The 24,411-nt window shown below is 41.2% G+C and overlaps 1 protein-coding gene across 1 annotated transcript in view; it reads left to right on the top strand.

Moving 5' to 3' along the window:
- LOC127629101 (ephrin type-A receptor 2-like) overlaps nt 1-2,771 on the top strand; it is a 37,314-nt gene extending 34,543 nt beyond the window's left edge. The window contains exon 17 of the mRNA XM_052106163.1: nt 971-2,771. Coding sequence (XP_051962123.1) covers nt 971-1,079 — 109 coding nt within the window. The 3' untranslated portion in view covers nt 1,080-2,771. The remainder of the gene's footprint in view (nt 1-970) is intronic.
- The last annotated feature ends 21,640 nt before the right edge of the window (nt 2,772-24,411 follow it).

Here is a 24,411-nt window from a genome sequence, read left to right as displayed (position 1 = left end):
AAAGAGGAGTGGGTGGACTTTTAACATTGTAGGGTGGTTGTGTACTTAACCACTGGAGTCGTATAGATTACTTTTATGCTGCCTTTATGTGCTTTTTGGAGCATCAGAATATTGGCACTCATTCACTTGCATTGTATGGACCTAAAGAGCTGAAATATCCTTCTAAAAATCTTCATTTGTGTTCTGATGAAGAAAGAAAGTCTCACATCTGGGGTGGCATGAGGGTGAGTAAATGATGAGACAATTTCAATTTTTTAGAAAAACTATGACTGAGACTAACAAACATCGGAACAACATGAGGGCGAGTAAATAATGAATATCCCTTTAAACTGGTTTATTGCTGAGGCAAGATGTCTGCCCACAACAAATGACCAGTTTTGACCAGCTTGGACCAGCTAGAAACCAGCAACCATGTTCAAAAACCAGCTTAAGCTGGATTTTCCAGCAGGGAATGTGGAGGTAAAGACATTCTTCACATTCTCTGGACCTCATGAAGGAGGCAGTTTGACTGATGAAGGGGTTTGGATAGATGAATAGAGTGGGTGACTCCACGGAAACAGAGTTGCTTCAAGCACTGAGACCTCTGGCTCAGCTCCTGTGGGCGTTTTTAGCTTGGATGGAGGCTTTGGTGAACTTTGTGTGGAGCACCAGAAATGCCTTTGATGTGTTTGTACTTTTTTAGTTTTTGTTCCATCTGGTGTCATCTGGTAGCTCTCTTTCAAACCAGAAACTATTTACAAGTCCTCCACTGGCTGTGGCTGCCAGATCTGATTCATGGTGGGTGTAGGGAATCCTCATTATATCATTAAGGCACTTATTAAAAATGCAATTAGGATCTGGATACACGCTATCTGCCGAGTGTTGCTTGCATGCACGGCCTCCCTCAAAATTACCTTTTGAGAGATGAGATTATGTGTAATTTTCTAGCTCCCACCCATTCTCACACACCTTTTCACTCTTTACTTCTCAGGGATATCCGCAAAATTGGAGTACGTTTGCCTGGGCATTTAAAGAGGATTGCCTACAGCATCTTGGGGCTTAAGGACCAAACCAGCACCCTGAGTGTGTTTGCAGTGTGAACTGTCTTTGAAATACACCAAAAGGACCAAACCCTCTGGCTGTGGACTGAATGAGCTCTAAACCACCTTGGGATTGTACTACAGGGCCAGCCCTTGTCCTGATCATAACCCTCTAGCCTATCAAGATGGACTCTCAGAGCCATGGAAACTTGTAGCAGATATGATGTACTGTGGAGGGGGAGAATTGAGAATGTGTAAAATAATCAAGAAGCTATTGATGGATTAATCAAAACATGTACATTTGATATATTTTTACCATGTGCATACATTTATTTTTTAGGAAAAAAAAGTATAGCAATTTCTTTAGTTTTGTTTACATTTTTTTCATTTTGTTTAGTTTCATGTGCATGCTTAATTTTCCCAGACAATGGTCTTATAGTCTTACATCCAATGGTGTTGTAGGGGAACTAGCATTGAATGGTCCCTTACAGAGGTGCCTTGTACTTGGCTGAACTCTTTAGCATTAGTTTGGTGCTGTGGAAAACATACACAAACATGCCTTTCAATACCAGTTGAAATGTAGAATCAAAGCTGGTGGTTATGGGTTGAACTTAGAGACACTCCACTTAGATCAAGGTGAGTGTAATGCTTTCTGGTTTCTATCAAGGCTTGAGCTGGCCATGATTGATGACGCTTTCTTTGCAATTACACTCTCAGTGCTATATGCTTCGAACCATCAAGTCTAAAGTCTCTGGTTTAAATGTAATGGAGCAGCTAGTCATTCCTTAAATTCAAAAATGTCTCTACAAACAAGAGGAGAGGAGGCACCACCTTGAAATAGCACTTAAATCCGAAATCTCAGCCGCTGCATTGACACAGTTTAAATGTGGGCTGTCTTGTCCCTTATCATTAAGGAAGATTACAGTTATGATGGCATTCAGGATGGAAGGGAACATGGAGCACACAAAATGACAAAGTGGAATTTTGTAAAAAATAAAAGTTCTGGGACAGATTTTGGCAAGCAAAAGTGAATATTTGATTTGGCAGCATTTTGCAAACAAATGCAAGGTTTTGACAATCCTTCCAAAATAAGGAAATGATCAGAAGAATTGTACACACAGTTATGTTTACCGTGATGTGTGGTTGACACACCATGGTCTGTTATTCATTCCGTATCAGCAGATGAAAGCATAGTTGCCTGGAGCTGCAAATTTTGTAGAATATATTTGATCAGATTCGGTTTATGATTAACTGATACAAGATATGGGATGAAATGCTATGCTATGCATTGACCTTCCTTAATAATTTCCTGTGATTTACAAGATCAAACTCAGTATGGTTTGAAATGGAAGTGGAGATATGAGCCCCTCTTGTATGGAAAGATCTGTTAATGATTTAATGTTAGAAAAGATTAGGAGTAGTTGTATTTACAAAGGATACAATAAGATAACTGATGCTGGGTATCCACACTTTAAAAGTGAAATATTAAAAATATGATCCCTGTTTAGTTTTGACTGTTGATTTTACACTGCTCTGCCTGTTTTTTTTTTTTTTTTTGTTTTTTTTTTTAACATTTATGAGATTTGAAAAGTTCAACACAGCATATAGACTCCACTCATGGACATATTTCCACACAAACAAGTTTTATTGGGCCAGTTGTTTTGTACCTTATTTAATATTTTATTTATTTTTTACTTCTATTTATTGTCTTAACAACACTGAACTGGGATTTATTTGTAATTGAAGTTTGTCTTTCAGTCACAATAAAATCTTTGTAACCTTTAAATTGAATGTCTCTTTTGAATTCCCCATTTGTTGCTTCAGTAACTAGAGCCAAAAGAAATAAAAAGGCTTAATCACACTGGTGCTCCAAATCGCTGCTTCATTGTAGGGCATTAAGCTGTGCTGTACTGGTCTAGGCAAGACAGTTATAATGTACTCAAGGAAGCCAAAAGCTTTGCATGACTGCATTATCTAATTGGTCGAAGGAGCTGCCATTTAATTAGTTGCTGGTATGCAGTCCATCTGTAAACTATGGCAGAAACCAATGAACCTCATAACCCTTGGAGGATGATTTTCTTTGTTCTCAGTACTGTCCATAACCACAGCCTCACTGAACCAAAATTTAAGAGAGGATTTGTTGGGCGCCCAGAGTATTGAATTTATCAACTGCTGTTGAGTGATGCAGGTAACAATGCCACTAATGGCAGCATGCAATACCATCATAGAAAACAAGCAGGTTGGGCCGGTAACAGTGGCCTGCGTGCGTTTCATTGACCATTATGTCTGCATGCCTATCTTTTTCTATGCAGTAACGTCATCTTTTGTTAAGCTTTACCTGCATCAGTGGCCTGAAAGAGTGTTGTGCAGACAGATAAAAAACTGATTTTTCCTCATCTTTTGTAATTTTACGGAATAATGCCTCATGTACGTCAGAGTGTTTACACTCACTTTAAAGATATTTTGAAGGTAAAAGAATGTTAAACTCTACAGGAAAAACCATGTAAAGCCCCAAAAGAGAGAAAAAAATAAGGAATACCAACCGGGTCTTCATGTTGGTAGAAAACAATCTTTAAAAGATAACAGAGCTATTCAAATTATTTTGCAATGCTGGGTGATGTTTGATGCATTAGAGCCCTGACTTGGGTGAGAATTTGGTTGTACCCTTGACAAGAGTAACCAATGTTTATAACACATGAAAGGGAGGGGGCATTGGTTGTGCAATAGCCTTGAAAAGGATAACAAAAGCTTATGACACATGAAGGGAGGGGGGCATTGGTTGTGCAATACCATTGAAAAGAGTAACCAATGCTGTATTTACCCCTGCGCTGTGCAAGCATTTGATCGTGTAATATCCTTGAAAAGGATAATCAAAGCTTATGGCACATGAAGGGAAGGAGGTCACTATATAAACTATCTGTTTTAGAATGTTTAAGAAATGAAAATAATTTTATGGAGAAAAATAAATATCAGAAAAAGTGAAGGGGTAAAAGGGTTTAAACATTCAGAGTGGAGCTGTGAGTGACACAGGAATAGAGGAGCAAAGAATCGGAGAGGGTGCGTACGGATGGGAGGTTAAAATATTGGAAGGATCCAGATAAACCTGCCAACAGAGAATTGAATGTGGGGACTGCTTCTACACTCAGTTGTGAGCCAGACAGTGAATATAATTTGCCACATGATGCCGAAATGGGCCAGTCAGCAGGGTTAGAGGGTATACGTTTTGGAAGCGTCTTGAAGATTGCTTTGGTGAGAAGGGTGCCATGCCTAGCCTTGGATGGGTTTAAAATATGTGGAGCGAAAGATGTGATGTTGAAGTTGAAGTTCCTGATAAATCCCATAAAACCAGCAACACGAAGCATGGTTCATGACATGTAAAGATTCAGTCAACTGAAAATTCGGTATGTGCTTTGCAAGAAATGTCAAAAAGGCATGGCTTTATCAAGAGTGATTACATTTTACTTACCTGCTGCTAAGTGTATGCTGCCCTGACCTCAAATACATTAACAGGGAAAGGAGCGGAGAGCGATATGCATTGTAACTTTAAAATATAAATAATGTGTTTTGGCAAACACAATTGTAGAAATAACGTATAAAGCATTATGAGGAAGTTTGTCTTACCAGCAAATATGGAAAATTAACTGTAATGGAATTTAAATAACGAGCTTTTGAAATTTCGAACCTGTGACTTTCATATTTAGGTTTCCTTCTTTTGAGTGGCTTTGAAAATGCACTCGCTCTTTAAAGAACTCCCATTGTAAAAATCATCATTATACTGTTCAAGCACAACTTTTTCTTTATATGTATTTCTTGTCTTTTCCATCACTCTTTTTCATCTGCACACACAAAGCCAGAAGTGTTTTGGAATTTACATCCCTGGCTAATTTTAGAGATGGGTTTCTAACCAAAAAACACATCCTCCAATTTGGGGCTATATATTGGTCTTCCACCCTCAGTTTTTCTCTCTCTGTTTCTCACTCTCTCCTCACTTATATTTCTATCTCTCTTTCTCATTCTCTATTCTGTTTGTCCTCATGGGACTTTCTCACACACATCGGCTTTTTGTCGCTTCATTACTTGTGTTTTCAGCTACTTCTTTAACTTATGTGCTTCTTTTTTCTTTGTTACAATCCAATGTTTATGTAGGTTCTTTTCAGCACAGTCTAAACATCTGAATGTGGACTGCAAAAAGATTAGTATGTCTTTCAAATGTAGCTGTGTGCAAAGGCCACCATGTTTGAGCTCAACACAAATACAAACACTTAAGAATGTGTATAATATATATTGTAAATGATAATATACAGTCAGCCAGTTATTAGTGAAAAATAAACCCCTTCATGGTGATCCAGGGTTTGGTATCTGAATGCTGAAGGGGTTTATTTTATGATAATGATCGTCTCACTGTACAGTGTCCTGTTTATTACATGGCTACTTACCAAATAAATAAATACATGGGATGGCATATTGATTTATTTAAAACTGTTTTATAATGTCAAATGAAAGAGACCACAGAGTGATGTGCGAGAGATAGACCAGCACAGTAGGAAAGGGTTTGGCTTGCACAACATTTCAGTTATAGATTTTAGAGTTTTCAAAAATATTTGACCACAGAATGACACGTCTGGCCAATCAGAATTAATTAGGCTATTCCTCATTACAAATTAACTTACTAATATTGAAAACAAAGTTTAATTGCTGCCTTAAAATTCGATGCCATGTCAACACTAACACATTTTTGTTGGCAACATTTTACAAAAAGGTTCCATTAGTTAACAACATAAACATCAACTAACAATGAACAATACGCATTAAGCATTTATTAATCTTAATGTTAATTTCAACGTTTACTAATACATTTTTAAAATCAAAAGTTGTATATGTTAACATTACTGTCACGGTTCATCGATCCATGTGTTCACTCCGTCATCTGTTGGTGTGTTTATAGGTGTGTGGGTGTGTGTGTGTAGTGCTCGTTTGTTGCTTAGCACCAGCTGATTACGCCACTGCCGTCAGCTGCTACTAATCACCACTGCTTGTTAGCTACCTTTATCTAGCTGGTAATTGTCATGCATGGTGTCGGTTCGTTATTCATGTTTGTGCTTTGTTACCCAGTCTTGTGTTCTAGTTCCTTACGGGTGCAACCCGATTTCTCCTTTACCTCCAGTCTACTGAGGACTCCTCTAGGAGTTTGGTCCTTGACGCTGACCTGTGTTCACGCTATATTCCAGCCTGCTTACCTTTTCTCGAGAGTATCACTTCTAGAGCGTCTGCCTGCTCGCGGCCGTTGTAGTATTTCCCTGTGCTGTCAGTCCTTAATAAACTGTTCACTTGCACTTGGATTTGTGACTCATCAGTGTGACAATTACTTAATGTACAATGAACTAACATGAACTATGAACAATTGTATTTTTATTAACTAACATTAACAAAGATTCATAAATTGTGTAACAAATATATTGATTATTGTTAGTTCATGATATTTAATGCATTAATTTATGTCAACGAATGGAAACTTATTGTAAAGTGTTACGTTTTCATTTGCAAATTACATTGATTTTGCAAAGTTTATAGCTCACATCCACACTGAAACAATGTTGCCCATATGTCGCTCACTTCCCAACCCATCACGCTGGTTGGCCAGGACCATCCGACTCGGCTACGCAGTTCAGTTCGCCAGGCCCCCGCCCCCTTTCGGCAGCGTCCGCTTTACCTCGGAGCACAGCGAAGACGCCAACACCCTGCGTGCGGAGATCACAACCCTTTTACTCGATAGTGCCTGTCCCTCCAGCCGAGATCAAGAAGAGTTTCTACAGACCTAACTTCATCGTACCCAAGAAAGGTGGCGGCTTACGACCGATCTTGGACTTGCAAGATTTCAACCGGGCCTTGCACAAACTCCCGTTCAAAATGCTCACGCAAAGACACATTCTAACTTTCATCCGGCATCAAGATTGGTTTGCGGCAGTAGACCTGAAGGACGCGTACTACGACGTCTCTATCATGCCTCGACGCAGACCCTTCCTATGGTTCGCGTTCGATGGCCAGGCATATCAGTACAAGGTCCTCCCCTTCAGCATGTCCCTGTCCCCTCGTGTCTTCACGAAGGTCGCAGAGGCAGCCCTTGCCCCGCTAAGGGAAGTGGGCATCCGCATACTCAATTACCTTGACGTCTGGCTCATCCTAGCCCACTCACGAGCGTTACTGTGCACCCACAGGGACCAGGTGCTCAGGCACCTCAGCCATCTAGGGCATCAGGTCAACTGGGAATAGAGCAAGTTCACCCCGGTTCAGAGCATCTCTTTTCTCAGCATCGAGTTGAGATCGCTTCAGCACTGGCTCCATACTCGAGTCCCGAGATGGGCATGGTGCCGCGGCAAGCACCTTGTGTTCATCACCCCTGCCTGCCACCAGACTTTCAACCCCTGGACAGACCTATGTTTTCTGCGGACAGGAGTCCCCCTACAGCAAGTGTCCCGACGCGTTCTGGTCACCACAGATGCCTCAAAACAGGGTTGGGGTGCCGTGTGCAATGGGCACGCAGCCGCTGGCTCCTGGAGAGGGCCCCCACTGTGTTGGCACATCAATTGCCTAGAGTTGCTGGCTGTATTCCTTGCCTTGTGGAGGTTTCTCGGGGCAACCATGTCTTGAGCCGTTCAGACAGCACCGCGATGGTAGCGTGCATAAATCGAAAGGCGGCATGCGCTCTCGTCATATGTCACAACTCGCCCACCATCTCCTCCTTTGGAGCCAGTAGTGACTCAGGTTGCCCGCTCTGGTACTCCCTAACGAAGGCTCGGGACAGACGCACTGGCACACAGCTGGCCCCGGGGGCTGCGCAAGTACGCATTTCCCCCAGTGAGCCTACTTGCACAGGTGCTGTGAAAGGTCAGGGAGGACAAGGAACAAGTCACTCTGGTGGCCCCCTACTGGCCCACATGGACTTGGTTCTCGGATCTCATGCTCCTCGTGGCAGCCCCTCCCTAGCGAATTCCCCTGAGGAAATACCTTCTTTCTCAGGGATGGGGCACCCTCTGGAATCCGCGACCAGACCTCTGGAACCTCCACGTCTGGCCCCTGGACAGGATGCAGAAGATCTTATTGGCCTACCACTTGCTGTCTTAGACACGATCAACCAAGCCAGAGTTCCCTCTACCAGGCAACTTTACGCCCTAAAGTGGTGCTTGTTTGCGAATTGGTATTCTTCCCGGTCCGAAGACCCGCAGAGGTGCGCAGTCGGGTCAGTGCTTTCATTTCTGCAGGAGAGGCTGGAGGGGAGGCTGTCCCCATTATTATATAATATTATATATTTACTTGTTCAACAACACAGGCTCTGTTTTCCATTCTCTGTTGTATACTTTCAATTAGCTCTTTTTTTCCTTGTCGCTGAGTGGCCATGACAGGCCTTTCAAACTTTATCGACCCCCTGGCAGTCTTCAGCATTTCTCTCCTTTTACTCCTGTCTGCATGTGTTCTCAAAGCCATTAATCATTCCTGCCTGCACAATGTGAACCCCAACAGATAATCAATGTAATTAAACCAATTAGGCAGCATATGGAAAGAGAGTTTGCATGCCCTGAGGACAATGAAGTCTGCTATTCATCCCCTACATGCGGCTGCTGAGGTGGTATCCCTATCTGGCACTGTTTAAGGAAGGAGCCAGATAAATTGCTTCAGCCCAATTTTGAATTTGAAATTTTCCTTTAAGCTGAACCTAGAATGCCATTTTGCAAGCAGTGGGTAATTTACATGTGTGCTGCTGACCTCTGGGTGCTCACCCTGCTGTAAGACTTTAAAGAAAAGTGGACATATGTAAATATGTTAAAAAGAAGAGATTTTGAAAAAGAGTGAAATGGCACCTTAAATCTGTTATCGTAAACTGTAATTCTGTTTTATTTGTAATGCCTTGTGTTTATTGTTCTGTACACTAAATAACTGTACAATAAATAAGGTCGTACACATTACCATTAGTTAATGTGAAAGTTTATATGAATTAACAATGAACAATAACCTACTTTTACAGTTAAATATACAGTACTGCACATCTACTAACTCATGTTTAGCTGTAAAAGATTATAAATTAAAAGTACAATTTTTACATTTCTTTATGTATTATTAACTAACATGAACATAGTTATGTATATTTATAAATTGATTAATCAATGAATAAAATAATGAAAATATATTTATTTTAATAAATTAAAACTAAGATGAATAAATGCTGTAAAAGTACATTTTCATTGTTAGCTCATAAAGCCCAATGCATTAAATGAATATTCTGTGTTCCAAACAAGTTAAACTCAAACGTCAGCATTTTGACATAAATTTGATACCTCAAAACTATTTCAACTTGTTCCTCCTTTAAAAAGAAAAAAGAAAAGAAAAAAGAAAAAATCTGTGTGGCACTTAAAATTAAGTGAATTATGCCAATCCGTAAACATTAAAATACTCACTGTTTCAAAAGTATAGCCACAAGACTTAAACAATATGCATGTAAACATGATTTAGTGTGATAAAATCGCTTACTAACATATTCTGTTTTATATATGTTTTGCCATGACATAATGCCAAAAACAGTGTAGTCCTGGTAATTGACAATTTAATCAACTTTACAGCTCAAATAATTTTTCAAAACTTCAAAAGTTTTAAGAGAAGTAATCTAATTTTTATAAATTATAAATTCACATTTTAGCCTTTAAACCCACAAAAAATGGGTCACATTCACCACTGGGTTACACTCACTGTAACATATATTTTATTTTATTTGTATTTTTTTGTCATTATAATTTTTTCTATCAAGATTTTTTTTATAGTCCATATGTAGAAACATGTTTATTCTTATGCTCTTAATTTAACTATTTAACTTTAAATAAGATAAAGGTTTGTAATAAATGGATATTGTTCTGACCTAACAAAAGGCTTTGAAGAATGTGCTCTGAATTTAATGTACTGTAGGTTAAATGCTTGGTATGTTTGTAAGTACACTATTGGCACTTTTCCTCTGCACGTTATGGTTCAACTCGACTCTGCTTGCTTTACTTTTCTGAACTTGCTTTTCCACTGCAGTTTAGTGTCGCCTCAAAGTGGGTGGGATTATAGACTGATCGTCATAGTTGCGCCGCCTAGCACGACCGCTAGCTGTTAGCTACTAGCTCATTTTGCTGCATAAAGCAGTTGTAGCATGGTGATTTTACACAAGTGTAACAGTTAAATTGGCCTGGTTGTTTTAGAAGCAAGCTTTCCAGTAGCTGGTCAACTAAATAAAGTAGAAAATGAAGCTTTCAAGCAGAGTATAGAGTTAACGTACCATCCTCCATCGTGGACTCTAACAACACTCTCCCTCCCATTGCTCGCTGGTCTATTGCCATAGATAGTGTCCATTTGGTCGAACCACTTCTTCTGTTTGAACCTTGGAACCACGACCGAGGTGGTACTAAAAAAAAGTGCCAGTTACCAGGTACTATACACAGTGGAAAACCCCCAAAAAGCTAGCAGAGTTGAGTTGTTTCAAGCGGTACCGTGCAGTGGAAAAGCTCCATAATTGCACACTAAGAGCTTTGGAGCTAATTCATAAAACACAACTAGTGCTCCCATCTTCACTGTTTCTATGTTTCTGCTTGAATATTATATACATTGTAATAACACTTATCAACACAGTGAGACTTTTCAGATTATTTCATGCATGATGTCCTGATAAGATGCATGTTTAGGCCTTGTGAGTGAAATTTCCACAGTACTTTAACACATTTGTCCTGAAGCATTCAAACAAGCCGGTGAGATTTGTCAAGTTGAAGTTTTCTTGTGTTTGCCAACGGTACAATATTTACTGTGGTAAAACTGTGGATTTAAGCAGTTTAACAGTGTGAATCAGAAAGACTAGATCCTCTTCTTCCTCTCTTTCTGGCAGGCATTTGCAAGCACTGGACCAAACCTCTAGTAAAAGTTATTCAACATCACTAGAAATGATACGCAATGGCTCACGCAGATCATATGGATCTGTCTTTCAGCATTTTCTTCGGAGCAGCGAAAGAATGCGAAAAGATCTCTTTTCAACAGCAACAAGTGGGGGGGGGGTCGTGGAGGATTTGCTCGCAGCAGCAGGTGAGATGGGTGAGATTAGCTTGGTCTGTAGAGGTGTGAGAACAGCAGACAGTGGGAGGGAGTAAACAGTATTGGGAACCTGCTGAGCTGGTGTTATGGAGCAGGGATGGGTCTTTGATGCAGGAAAACAGTGGACAGGAAAAGCAGATCAGGTTTCTTAGGGCGGTGGTGTTTTAAAACTGTAAATAAAATGTGATCTTTATCGATAATGAATTTTGGTATGTGAATTATAAAACTGTGAATAAAGGAAATGGAATGTATGGGTTTTTGGTAATGTTTTAAGAATGTTGGATGAGAAGGAAAATCCCCACCTCGTATTCTACAAGGCTGAATGATGAATTTGAGTGACATGTATTATTCCTGTTTTAACGTGCCCCACAAAACAATAAAAAAGAGGGCATGTCTAAAGGCCTCTTGTCTAGTCACTCTAAGCATTATTGGGTTGGCCACTGGTTTAGTCTCCATTTCAGTAACACTTTACAATAAGGTTCAATGTGTTTAACATTATAACCTCCCCTAAAAAGGTCAAGCAAGTAACGGTACCTCTTATAATTAATTAATTTATATATTTGAACACATTAGGGGCCCCCCAAAAATAAATGTCTATATTTTTTTTTCTCTAAATAATGCTTTTATTTTAAATTGTATAGCTTGTAGAAGTCATGAAAATAACATTGAAAAGATATGAGCTTTTGCCTTGCTGTCAGCTGCGACTCAAAAAAATTATGCCTTTTTTATTTAAAAGAAAGATTGTGAGTGGATGCTAGATTTTACATATAAAATTGCATGTCCTTAGTATTTGCAGGGCCCCAACCCTGCAAATACTCTCACCATCCTCTTACTGTAAATGTTTGTATGATACAAAAACCTTTTTAGGACTACATTAGTTAACATGAACAAACAATAAACAATACATTTACAGCACTTTACAACACTACTATTACAATTAGTTAACAATTGCTTTTTTATAAACTAACATTGACCATGACTAATAAATGCTGTAAAAATATATTGTTCATTGTTAGTTTATGATACCTAATGCATTTAACAAATGGAACATTATTGTAACGTGTTACCCCTATAATATTATCTGCAGTTGCCTCAAAAGTCCAGGAGACTTTTATTTGGGCTATTCTCATTTAAAATAATTTTTCATATCATGACATCTGCAATTCCATCCATGTCAACTGTTATATGTCTTTCAGGGGTGCAAGTTCTTTCTTTTTTTTTTCCTTTACTATAATAATTGTAATAATTTTCTAATTTTTAAATTTGTATTTTTTTATTATGAATTTTTTCTTTAACATAATTAAGAATTAAGAAAACAGATTTTTTTCCTGAGTAATGTGTTCAATCCAGCCTCTCAAAGGGATTAACACTGATACACTCAGAAAATGGATTATTGCATTAGTTATGTTATATATGGTGACAGAAATATGTCAATTGAAAGGAGACAAGGAGGAGAACACTAAGCCAAATCCTCCAAAGTCACCAACCAAAAATAAATCACAGTAGATTTATGTTTTTCTCTATGGAGCTTCAGCTTGTGGAAATGTTAAAGAAGTGATTGGCTGGGGATCAAAATGCAAGTCTCACGGGAAGGAGGAGACTTATGTTTATTTTTATTTTTTTGAGAACCAAAGTGAACAGACAGTAGATGGATGGACGGACGGATGGATAGACAGACAGACAGACAGATAGGTGGATAGAAGGATGGACGGATGGACAGACAGACAGACAGACAGACAGATAGATGGATAGAAGGACAGACGGACGGAAGGACGGACAGATAGACTGACAGACAGATAGATGGATAGAATAATGGACAGACAGTCAGTAGATAGATAGACAAACAGACAGACAGACAGATAGATGGATAGAAGGACATACGGACGTACACACAGATAGACAGTATATAGATAAACAAACAGACAGACAGACAGACAGTAGATAGATAAAAAAACAGACAGACAGACAGATAGATGGATAGAAGGACGGATGGATGGACGGAAGGTCAAAGGGACAGACAGATAGATTGATAGAAGGATGGACAGACAGACAGACAGGCAGTAAATAGATAGACAAACAGACAGACAGATAGATAGATGGATAGAAGGACAGACGGACATACGGACAGATAGACAGTAGATAGACAAACAGACAGACAGATAGATGGATAGAAGGATGGACAGACAGACAGACAGGCAGTAGATAGAAAGACAATCAGACAGACAGATAGATGGATAGAAGGACAGATGGACGGACAGACGGACAGACAGACAGTATATAGATAGACAAGATAGCTAGATAGATAGATAGACAGACGGACGGACGGACGGACGGACGGACGGACGGACGGACGGACGGACGGACAGACAGACAGACAGACAGACAGACAGACAGATAGATAGATAGATAGATAGATAGAGTGATAGATGGACGGACAGACAGACAGAGATATTTTCCTGCCAATTATCCATCCATCTAACCTTCTTTGCAGAAAACAATTAATTGTACGGTCGACATTATCAATGGAATAAATGTAATAATGAGTGTTTGTGTGTTTACGTGAGATACATGCTGAACCTCAAAACACCAGGTAGTTCTTGGTTTTTTGACTAACTTTTAAAGGAACAACAACAATGGCTGGAATGTCTTCCTCACTCATAAACTGTAAAAGAGAAAGACTGAAACTGTGCCTTTGAATCATAAGCCTACAACAATTTCACCCAGTGATTTCAATGTGCTTCTTTTGTTCAGTTGTAGTCTTGATTTTACAGCCGCAACTAGATTTTTGTGATGATTAATTATACACGATGAATCAGATTACTTTGGAGAAATAATCAGACAACAAATCACACTGGACTGACTGAAAGCTGTTTAGAAGATCCCTCTTTTCCTTTTTGTCCCCAACCCCTTTGTAAATACATTTACACAGAAATTGCAATTACAGAAATAATGCTATAAAATTTACATTTTAAAATATAATTGATAAATTATCGCTATTAAAGAAAATGTCATGATGAATGAAAACATGATATATTATATAAAATGATAAATTATGAAATAGGCTCATGTCCTCATGACAGCAACAAAGTTTAAAGGGGTCATGGCATTCCTTTTAATATGTTCATTGAAGTTTTCATAAAAGTTATTTGCACACACACACACACACACACACACACACACACACACACACACACACACACACACACACACACACACACACACACACACACACACACACACACACACATGTTGTGTTTCCATGTTTTATGGGGACTTTCCATAGACATAATGGTTTTTATACTGTACAAACTTTATATTCTATCCCCTAAACCTAACCCTACCCCTAAACCTAACCCTCACAGAAAACATTCTGCATTTTTACATTTTCAAAAAACATAATTTAGTATGATTTATAAGCTGTTTTCCTCATGGGGACCGACAAAATGTCCCCACAAGGTCAAACATTTCGGGTTTTACTATCCTTATGGGGACATTTGGTCCCCACAAAGTGATAAATACACGCTCACACAGACACACACACACACACACACACACACACACACACACACACACACACACACACACACACACACACACACACACACACACGTAGTGTTTCCATGTTTTGTGGGGACTTTCCATAGACATTATGGAACTAAACTTTATATTCTATCGCCTAAACCTAACCCTACCCCTAAACCTAACCCTCACAGAAAACTTTCTGCATTTTTACATTTTCAAAAAACATAATTTAGTATGATTTATAAGCTGTTTTCCTCATGGGGACCGACAAAATGTCCCCATAAGGTCAAAAATGTGGGGTTTTACTATCCTTATGGGGACATTTGGTCCCCACAAAGTGATAAATACACGCTCACACACACACACACACACACACACACACACACACACACACACACACACACACACACACACACACACACACACACACACACATGTTGTGTTTCCATGTTTTATGGGGACTTTCCATAGACATAATGGTTCCCTTCCGAGGGAACTCGCACTGCGTCGTTGAAAACGACTCTTTGGGGAACGCTCCTTAGCGTGCGCCTCTGAAGTATGAATGAAACTATTCCAATCTTGATTGGTGTTGCGTCATGACGTAACATGTGACGGCATAACCGGATGCATAAAAGTGACGCCGGCACACATACACAATAGCTTTCGCTCTTCAGCAAGCGCTCTATGTTGAAATTGTTTGTCTTATTTGGTGTTGTTTGTCTGATTTAAAAATATTATGGCCACCGAACAGTTCAAGAAGTGCGTGCACCCCTGCCCTCGTTTCATTACGGGTAGGGACACGCACGCTTTATGTGTGAACTGTTTGGGAGCGCAGCTACGCACAGGCAGCTCTCGAGGGATCTGCCTGTGAAAGTTGTGAAGCACTACCCATGAGAGTGCTGCGCTCCGGTTGGCGTGCTTTGATGAGCACGGTCAGGCTCGCGTTCCCCACGGTTTTGGTCCGCGTCTGTTGAGGCAGCGCGGCGATTGAGATCGCGGGGTTCGCAGCGGGATTTTGCAGATGAGAATGAGACTGCTGCGGCACTTTCTCATTCTTCGTTTGAGGATCCGAGCCTACTGTGTGTGGTGCAGAAGCCCGCGTCGCGGCTTCTTCTGCCCATGATCAGGTCCCGATGCTTGAGCTCACTGCTTCCGAGGAAGTGGATATGCTCAGCATCGATCGCGATCGACCGTGAGCCAAGCACGCCGGTTTTTGGCCAAGCTTATGAGGAGCTGATTGAGGTTATGACGCGTGCCGTGGCCAGACTGAATATCAGCTGGCCACAAAATGAGCAGGGAACGCAAGTTGAAAGCAAATTAGGCGTGCGTTTCCTGCGGCACAGATCACAACCTCAGCGCCGGGGTTTGCCGTTTTTCCCGATCTCCACAGAGCGAGATCGTGGGGTAAACCGCATTAGATCCCGTATCTCCAGCCCCAGTGTTTGATTACAGAACGATGTTTTGGGGGCACGGGATATGGGCTAAAACCCGGCGCTGCCTAGTAAGCCCTGCAGAGATACATCTGCTTTAATAAGTAGGGCTTACATGGCGGCACACAAGCGGTGTAGGTTTCCGCCGTCTCTGGCGCTTGGGCCACATCAATTTCCACCGAGCGCACACTGTATGTTAGTGTCAAAAAAAAAAAAAAAAAAATATATATAAAAAAAAAAAACAACAAGCATCAATTGTGGTCACAAGAACCATATCGACTAAATCCTGCCGGTCTCTCGCTTCAGGAAGTCGAGAACAGTGCTTGAAAAACACCGGGAGGCTGGTTCCCTTAGTTGAAGCTTCGGAAAGAGGTCCTACCGAGGTGGTAGAACCTCGGAGGGCTGCCCCCACTGCAGAGCAACCGAGGTTGCTCTCGCAGCGAGTCCTCAGGAAATCGGTGTCGGTTCCGCCGTCTTTGGCGCTCGGGCCACATCAATTTCCAGCGAGCGCACACCGTGCCGTTACGTGTCAAAAAAAAAAAAAACAAGCATTAATGGTGGTCACAAGAACCATATCGACTAAATCCTGCCGGTCTTTCGCTTCAGGAAGTCGAGAACAGTGCTTGAAAAACACCCGAGACCAGCCTCGAGAGGCTGGTTCCCTTAGTAGAAGCTTCGGGAAGAGGTTCTACCGAGGTGGTAGAACCTCGGAGGGCTGTCCCCGCTGCAGAGCAACCGAGGTTGCTCTCGCAGCGAGTCCTCAGGAAATCGGTGTCGGTTCCGCCGTCTCTGGCGCTCGGGCCACATCAATTTCCAGCGAACGCACACCGTGCCGTTCGCGTCAAAAAATAAAAAACACACATCAATTGTGGTCACAAGAACTGTATCGACTAAACCCTGCCGGTATCTCGCTTCAGGAAGTCGAGAACAGTGCTCGAAAAACACCGAGATCAGCCTCGAGAGGCTGGTTCCCTTAGTAGATTTTGTTGAGGCATGGAATCATCTTCCCAACATATCTGCATGGGTCCTGCATATAATAAAATCAGGGTACAGACTGCAGTTCGGGCACCACCCCCCAAATTCTCTGGGGTGGTGCAGACTACAGTGGTTCCGGAGCAGGCTCAGGTGATGGAACAAGAAGTGCAATCTCTGCTGCTGAAGGAGGCCATAGAGCGTGTTCCTCATTCAGACAAGGAGTCCGGTCTTTACAGCCGGTACTTTATAGTTCCAAAAAGGATGGGGGTTGAGGCCGATTTTAGATCTCAGAGTTTTGAACCGGCCTTTGAGGAGGTTCAGGTTCAAAATGCTTACCATTCCTGTCATCGTGAGTCAGATCAGATCCGAGGACTGATTTGTCACGATAGATCTAAAATACGCCTATTTTCATGTACCCATCCTTCCATGTCACAGGAGGTTCCTGAGGTTCAGCTTTCGGGTGAAGCTTACCAATATCGGGTTCTTCCGTTCGGCCTAGCACTCTCTCCCGCACATTCACCAAATGTATGGATGCAGCTCCTGCTCCTCTGAGACTTCAGGGCATCCGCATACTGAATTATATCGATGACTGGCTCATTCTGGCCCAGTCTCGAGAAATGGCGATTCGGCATCGAGATGTCGATCCTTGGCCATATTCGAAGTTTGGGGTTGAGACTCAACACAAAAAGAGTGTGTTACAACCATCCCAGTGCACAACATTTCTGGGTGTTGTGTGGGACTTCGATTACGATGCAGGCACGCATGTCTCCTGCGCGTATCGAGTCCCTTATGGCGATGGTGTCCGGGTTAGAGCTAGGCCAGGCCATCACTGTAAAGCAATTTCAAAGACTGCTGGGCCTCATGGCAGCGGCATCCAACATTGTACCGTTGGGCCTTCTACACATGAGGCCCCTCCAGTGGTGGCCGAAAGCCAAGGGGTTTTCCCCAGCGGGAATCCATTTCAGTATAATCAGAGTAGCGCGCAGGTGCCTTCGTTCTCTGCTAATATGGAAGAAACCTTGGTTCCTGTCCCAAGGGCCAGTGTTGGGAGCGTCATGTCGCCGGAAAACCGTTTCGACAGGCGCCTCCCTCACTGGCTGAGGCGCTGATCATGGACGGCAGCTTTGCCAGGGGTCTGTGGCAGGACCATCATCATTCTTGGCACATAAACTGTCTAGAGATGTTGGCTGTGTTCAGGGCTCTGAGGAGCTTCCTTCCAGACATCAAGGGTTACCATGTCCTAGTACGTTCGGACAATACATCAGTGGTAGCTTATCTGAACCGACAAGGAGGACTCAGATCGCGCCCTCTGTGCAGACTGGCGCATCAGATAATTCTTTGGTCCCAAGGGAAAATACTGTCTATCAGAGCAATGTATATTCCGGGGTTCAGAATCAGGGAGCAGACATCCTGTCGAGGCAGGGGCTGAGGCCCGGGGAATGGAGACTTCATCCAGAGGTGGTGAAGTTGATATGGGACAAATTTGGACCATCAGAAGTGGATCTGTTAGCGTCTCGAGGCGTCCCACTGTCCACTTTGGTTCTCCCTCTCACATCCAGCCCCACTGGGGTTGGGCGCCATGGTACAGGCTTGGCCGAGGCTTCGCCTGTACGCATTTCCCCGATCGCTCTGCTCCGGGAGTCCTGGAAAGGGTCCGCCAAGAGGGCATCAGTCTACTTCTGGTTGCCCCCATGTGGCCGGCCGAGTATGGTTCTCAGACATAATTTCACTCCTGATAGCTCCGCCATGGCAGATTCCTCTGAGGAGGGATCTGTTGTCTCAGGCGGGGGGCACAGTCTTCCACCCTCGTCCAGAGCTGTGGAAACTGTGGGTCTGGCCCCTGAGGGGGTTCAGTACCTAAATGCTGGTCTATCAGTGGGGGTGGTTGAAACCATACTTAGCTCTAGGGCTCCGTCTACTAGGAGATTATATGGCCTCAAGTGGAATGTGTTCTCCACTTGGTGTAGAGAACATGAAGTAGATCCAGTTAACTGCCCGGTGGCTTCAGTTCTGGAGTTTCTTCAAGATCGTTTCTCTGCGGGTCTCTCCCTTCCACACTCAAGGTGTGCGTGGCTGCCATTTGGCGTTCCATGCACCACTGAGTGATGGGCCTCTGGGGAGGCACCAGCTGGTCATTCGTTTTCTCCGTGGTACATGGAGGATGAGACCGACAACCAGGTCCAGGGTTCCTGCCTGGGACCTGGCGGTGGTTCTCGAAGGGTTATCCCTGGCCCCCTTCGAACCCCTTCAGTCGGCTTAGCCCAAGGACCTGGCGTTCAAGATGGCTTTTCTCTTAGCTATTACCTCTCTAAAGAGGGTGGGTGATCTTCAAGCCCTGGCAGTGACGCCAGCTTGCTTGGAGTTTGCCCCTGGCGGAGTTAAAGCCATTTTACACCCGAGACCTGGCTATGTGCCTAAGGTGCCGTCTAACACGGCACGGTCTACGGTCCTGCAGGCTTTTCATCCTCCACCTTATGTGTCGGCAGAAGAAGAGAGGCTCCATTTGCTCTGCCCTGTCAGAGCTTTGAGCGTTACCTCGAGAGGTCCTCTTCTTGGAGGAGGTCGGACCAACTGTTAGTGTGTTTTGGGTCACCTAAGAAGGGGCTCCCTGCCTCAAAACAAACCATTAGTAATTGTATTGTTCAGGCTATTATCTCGGCCTACAAGGTGCGTAATTTGCCTTCACCTTTGGCCGTGAGGGCTCATTCAACTAGAGGCATGGCGTCCTCTAGGGCTCTCTTATCGGGAGTACCCCTCCAGGAGATCTGTGAGGCAGCCGGTTGGGCTACCCCGCACACTTTCATCAGGTTTTTACAGTCTGCACCTCCCTAGTACGCCTGGCGCACGTGTGCTCTCGTCCTAGCTGAGTGCCTGAGTTCAGTTTCACCCTAGGGCAGGCCTTTTTTCGGTGCGTGGCCTAGTGGGCATTCGTTCTCCAACGGCGTCAGTCGCGGAGTTCCCTCGGAAGGAGCGTCTCGGGTTATGACTATAACCCTTGTTCCCTGAGAGGAGCGAGACACTGCGTCGTCCTGCCACGCCCCTCAAGGCCTGAGAGCGGCTTGCTTCATCGCTAGGCTATTGTGTATGTGTGCCGGCGTCACTTTTATGCATCCGGTTATGCCGTCACATGTTACGTCATGACGCAACACCAATCAAGATTGGAATAGTTTCATTCATACTTCAGAGGCGCACGCTAAGGAGCGTTCCCCAAAGAGTCGTTTTCAACGACGCAGTGTCTCGTTCCCTTCTCAGGGAACAAGGGTTATAGTCATAACCCGAGACGTTTTTTACTGTACAAACTTTATATTCTATCCCCTAAACCTAACCCTACCCCTAAACCTAACCCTCACAGAAAACATTCTGTATTTTTACATTTTCAAAAAACATAATTTAGTATGATTTATAAGCTGTTTTCCTCATGGGGACCGACAAAATGTCCCCACAAGGTCAAAAATTTCAGGTTTTACTATCCTTATGGGGACATTTGGTCCCCACAAAGTGATAAATACACGCTCTCACACACACACACACACAAACAAACAAACAAACAAAAAACAGACATATATTTGTAAAACAATATGGATATGTGTGTACAACTCTTCAAAGTGAAAGAGTGAAAGCAGGTTTGGGTACGATTGGAAAGAAACAGGCTCTGCGTGCCAGAGATTATTATTCACAAACCACAAATAATCAGTGACTGAATGATCCAGTTACAGTGGTAATCAAGTAACAGATCTCTGGAGGGGAAGATTTTTTTTTACAGGTTTGGAATTACATTAATTTAAGTAATTTATGACAGAATTTACATTGTTTGGGTGAACTGTTCATTTCCTTTCATGTTCTGCCAGCAATCTTCCTGTATTGATAAGTGCACATAAAACTTCACCTCTAAATCGTTTTCTCTTTGATGGAAGTAATATGTTGTGATGTCAATGCTGTGAGAAAGTTGAGAAATAGACACAGCCATTTTGAAGGTGTAAGTGGCAAAAGTATATGGCTTGTTCAATGCAAAATTGTATGTGCCGATAAAAGTCAGACACACATGAACACCCTCAAAAAGCAACAGAAAATCCATTTTATTAATTTTTTTGCGTAAATTCACGTAAATCAAGTCCCACATTTAATGTTTGAGGAACCTCGTGGTCAAAACAGATGAAGTCAAATGAGCACACAGTGTAGGTACATTAAATTACCACAGGGTGTCAGGCTTTCCCCAAGCTAAAGTATCAGTGCCTCCATTGCTTTGCTATATTATTTATGCATATATCACATAAGCTATATTATTTATGTGTATTTACTTTTTATCTGAAGTAACTAAGAGAAGTTTAGATAAAGTAACGTTAAAATGGACAGGCATCAGGACACTCTTCTTGCTGGATCATTACAACAGAGTTTTCCCATGTGCAAGAACATGATTGAGGTGATGTCAGTAAAAAACTATTTGAAAAATTTGCTTACTGAATTACAGGTTAACGAGAGACAAAGGGAGTGAAAATAATGTATTTTTGAGGCCACAAGTTCAGACATGTGTCCTTGTCTGTTCTGTTTGCTCTAAGACATGTGAAACAAAGTGAGAGTGCTTAAAAAAACAAGTATTTGTTGTCTTAGACATTTTCTTTTATGATATGTAATAACTGAGCCAATATACTATACAGATAAATCTGTGAATGCTTTGATTTATTATTTTTTGTTACAATAAACAAAATCTTTGTTACAATAAAACTCACATTCTGACCCCTCTCAAATAATAAATTGCTCAGTTACACTGAAACGGTACCGTCTATTGCCCAAGAAATGTTACCACTTAAGTAAATATGATTTTAAGCTCTAATAGGGTAAGGTGACCAGATTTCTGAAATGATAAACGGGGACAGTGGTAAATATGTCATTGAAATTTCACATATTACTTATCTATTAATTAAAAAACAGGAACAATCAAGATGTTATGTATATTGACCATGGTGAATATTGTGAAATACGGTATATCATACTCTGTTAAATATGTCTCAATAAAATTCCGATACGGAAGTAAAGTTGATCATATTTAATTGTCTTCTGTTGCATATGAGTTCTTTTCTAATGTATACAGTAGATGACATTGTGGTATAAAAGTGAACTAAATAAACATATATAAACAATGACTGAATATAGGAACTATTGCTACCTGCCTTTGGTCACACTCTTTACATCACTCTTCTTGCTCTTTTCAAAAATTCCTTCTCTTCCACTCTTTTCCTTCACCTTTCCCTGGCACTCTCATAAAAGTAACATGGTGGGGTACTAACTTGCTTGCTGGAAAACCGGCAGAGGAATTTCAAAAGAAATGAGCTCACTTGACTACCATTTCCCTCAACATTACAACTGAAATCACATGAGATGCACTATGTAATATATCATGGCCTGCAATTAATTTCTGAAAGGGGGATTTCCCCCTTAGATCCTCATATTGTTGGGGATTTTTTCCACTTTGTATTCATGACACAAATATATTGAATATTATGTAAGAATAATTATTATTTATTATTACACTATTTCACCTAACCGTTTCTATCAGTTATCTCATCAGGTATCTCCTATGGACCTGGTTTTCTTAATTATACCTTTTATTTTGATGAACTCTTATGCAATATGATGTTTCTTTTTAGTCACTAGATTCCTCAAATTAAGCAGCACACGATTAACCTTGTTGCCAGTTGGCTTCAATAGAGGCTTTCTTGCCATATATTTTCACGTTGAGAACTGTTTTGAATGTGCAGTAAAAAAGGGGACATTTCCAGGAACAGCTACAGACCGTCAAAAATTGGGAATGTCCCTGGAAAACAGGAAAGTCTGGTCACCCTAACGTAGGGTACAGTCAAAAATACATGTAGATTATATGTCTTTATTTTCTAATTTCCTAAATTTAACATTTGTTGTTGTTGTTGTTGTTGTTGTAGATTTACACACCAATGATACACATGAGTCTGCTATTAAAACCAATATGTAGCCTGCATCTCGTGTTTCATCAAACCAGTATTGTTAGGTTAAAACTCAAGTTGTTTGCCATTGATTTGCTGTCAACATCAGTCAGAACAGCTAGCCTATATCCACACTAAATAAAGCATATTACAATTTCTTTTTTCTTTTTCAGTTTTTGAAAATGATGTCCAAGACTTGCATGAACCCATCAAGAGTCAATAATAAGAAAAATACAAAAATAATATTAATCAGATGTTTTAAATGTAAAAGATAATAGTAATGTTCACATATTACTACATTTCAGTTTTAAGATTAGATAAGATTATAAGTAATTGTATTATTTATTACTTTTGGGAGCTGAGCACCATAATTTCTAGAAGACCCATGCTCAGATAATTCTCAGCACTTTCTCAGCCCTCTTCTGTTGTGCCTTTAAGGAGTACTCTTACTCTCCATCTGCTCAAGATGCACTGTACAAAACAATGACCCCAAAATTCACATTTTATAACAAATATTTGTTATACTCTGCTGATAAATATAGAGTTTAAAGCTACAAGCAAAAGCGATAAAGAAGTTATATTTAAAGGGATAGTCCATCCAAAAATTCTCTCATAATTTACTCACATGCAATCCAAGATGTGTATGACTTTCTTTCTTCTGCACAGCACAAAGGAATATTTTTAGAAGAATACTTCAGCTCTGTGTCCATACAATGCAAGTGAATGGTGGCCAAAACTTTACAACTCCAATGGTTAATTCCACGTCTTCTGAAGTTATATGATAGGTGTGGGCGAGAAACAGATCAATATTTAAGTCCTTTTTACTCTACACTTTCACTAGCCCTCATTTGCATGTTCACGAGAGGAGCTTTAAAGTTTTGGTCACCATTCACTTGCATTGAATGGACCTACAGAGCTGAGATATTCTTTAAATATATATTTAGTGCTCTGCAGAATAAAGAATGTCATACACATTTTAGATGTCATGAGGGTGAGTAAACAATGAGAGAATTTTCATTTTTGGGTGAACATTTCCTTTTACATTAAGTGTGCTTTTGCTTGCACCTTTTTCTTTGTGGCACTGGAGGGCAGCACAAAGCTTTATTCAAACTAGTCATGAGCTCTTTTACAACTATTCTTATTTTCATGACAGTGCAGGCAAGCCTGGCGTATATGTGTTTTGTTTTAGTTTATTTTGAGGTAGTAGATAGATACACATTTACAAAATAGACACTGTATTTACCTTGCAATAAATAGACAATATTAAAGAATAAACATAGGCCACATTAAAGTTCATAGTTCAAAAACATTTGCATAACAGGTCAACTATTATTGCACTTATTGTTCACCCAAAAAATTAAGGCTCTGTCATCATTTTCTCACCCTCTTATTGTTCCAAAC

This window comes from Xyrauchen texanus, chromosome 35 (assembly GCF_025860055.1).
Source record: "Xyrauchen texanus isolate HMW12.3.18 chromosome 35, RBS_HiC_50CHRs, whole genome shotgun sequence".
NCBI lineage: Eukaryota > Metazoa > Chordata > Actinopteri > Cypriniformes > Catostomidae > Xyrauchen > Xyrauchen texanus.
The sequence above is the reverse complement of the archived record's forward strand: the minus strand, read 5'-3'. Positions and strand labels throughout refer to the sequence as shown.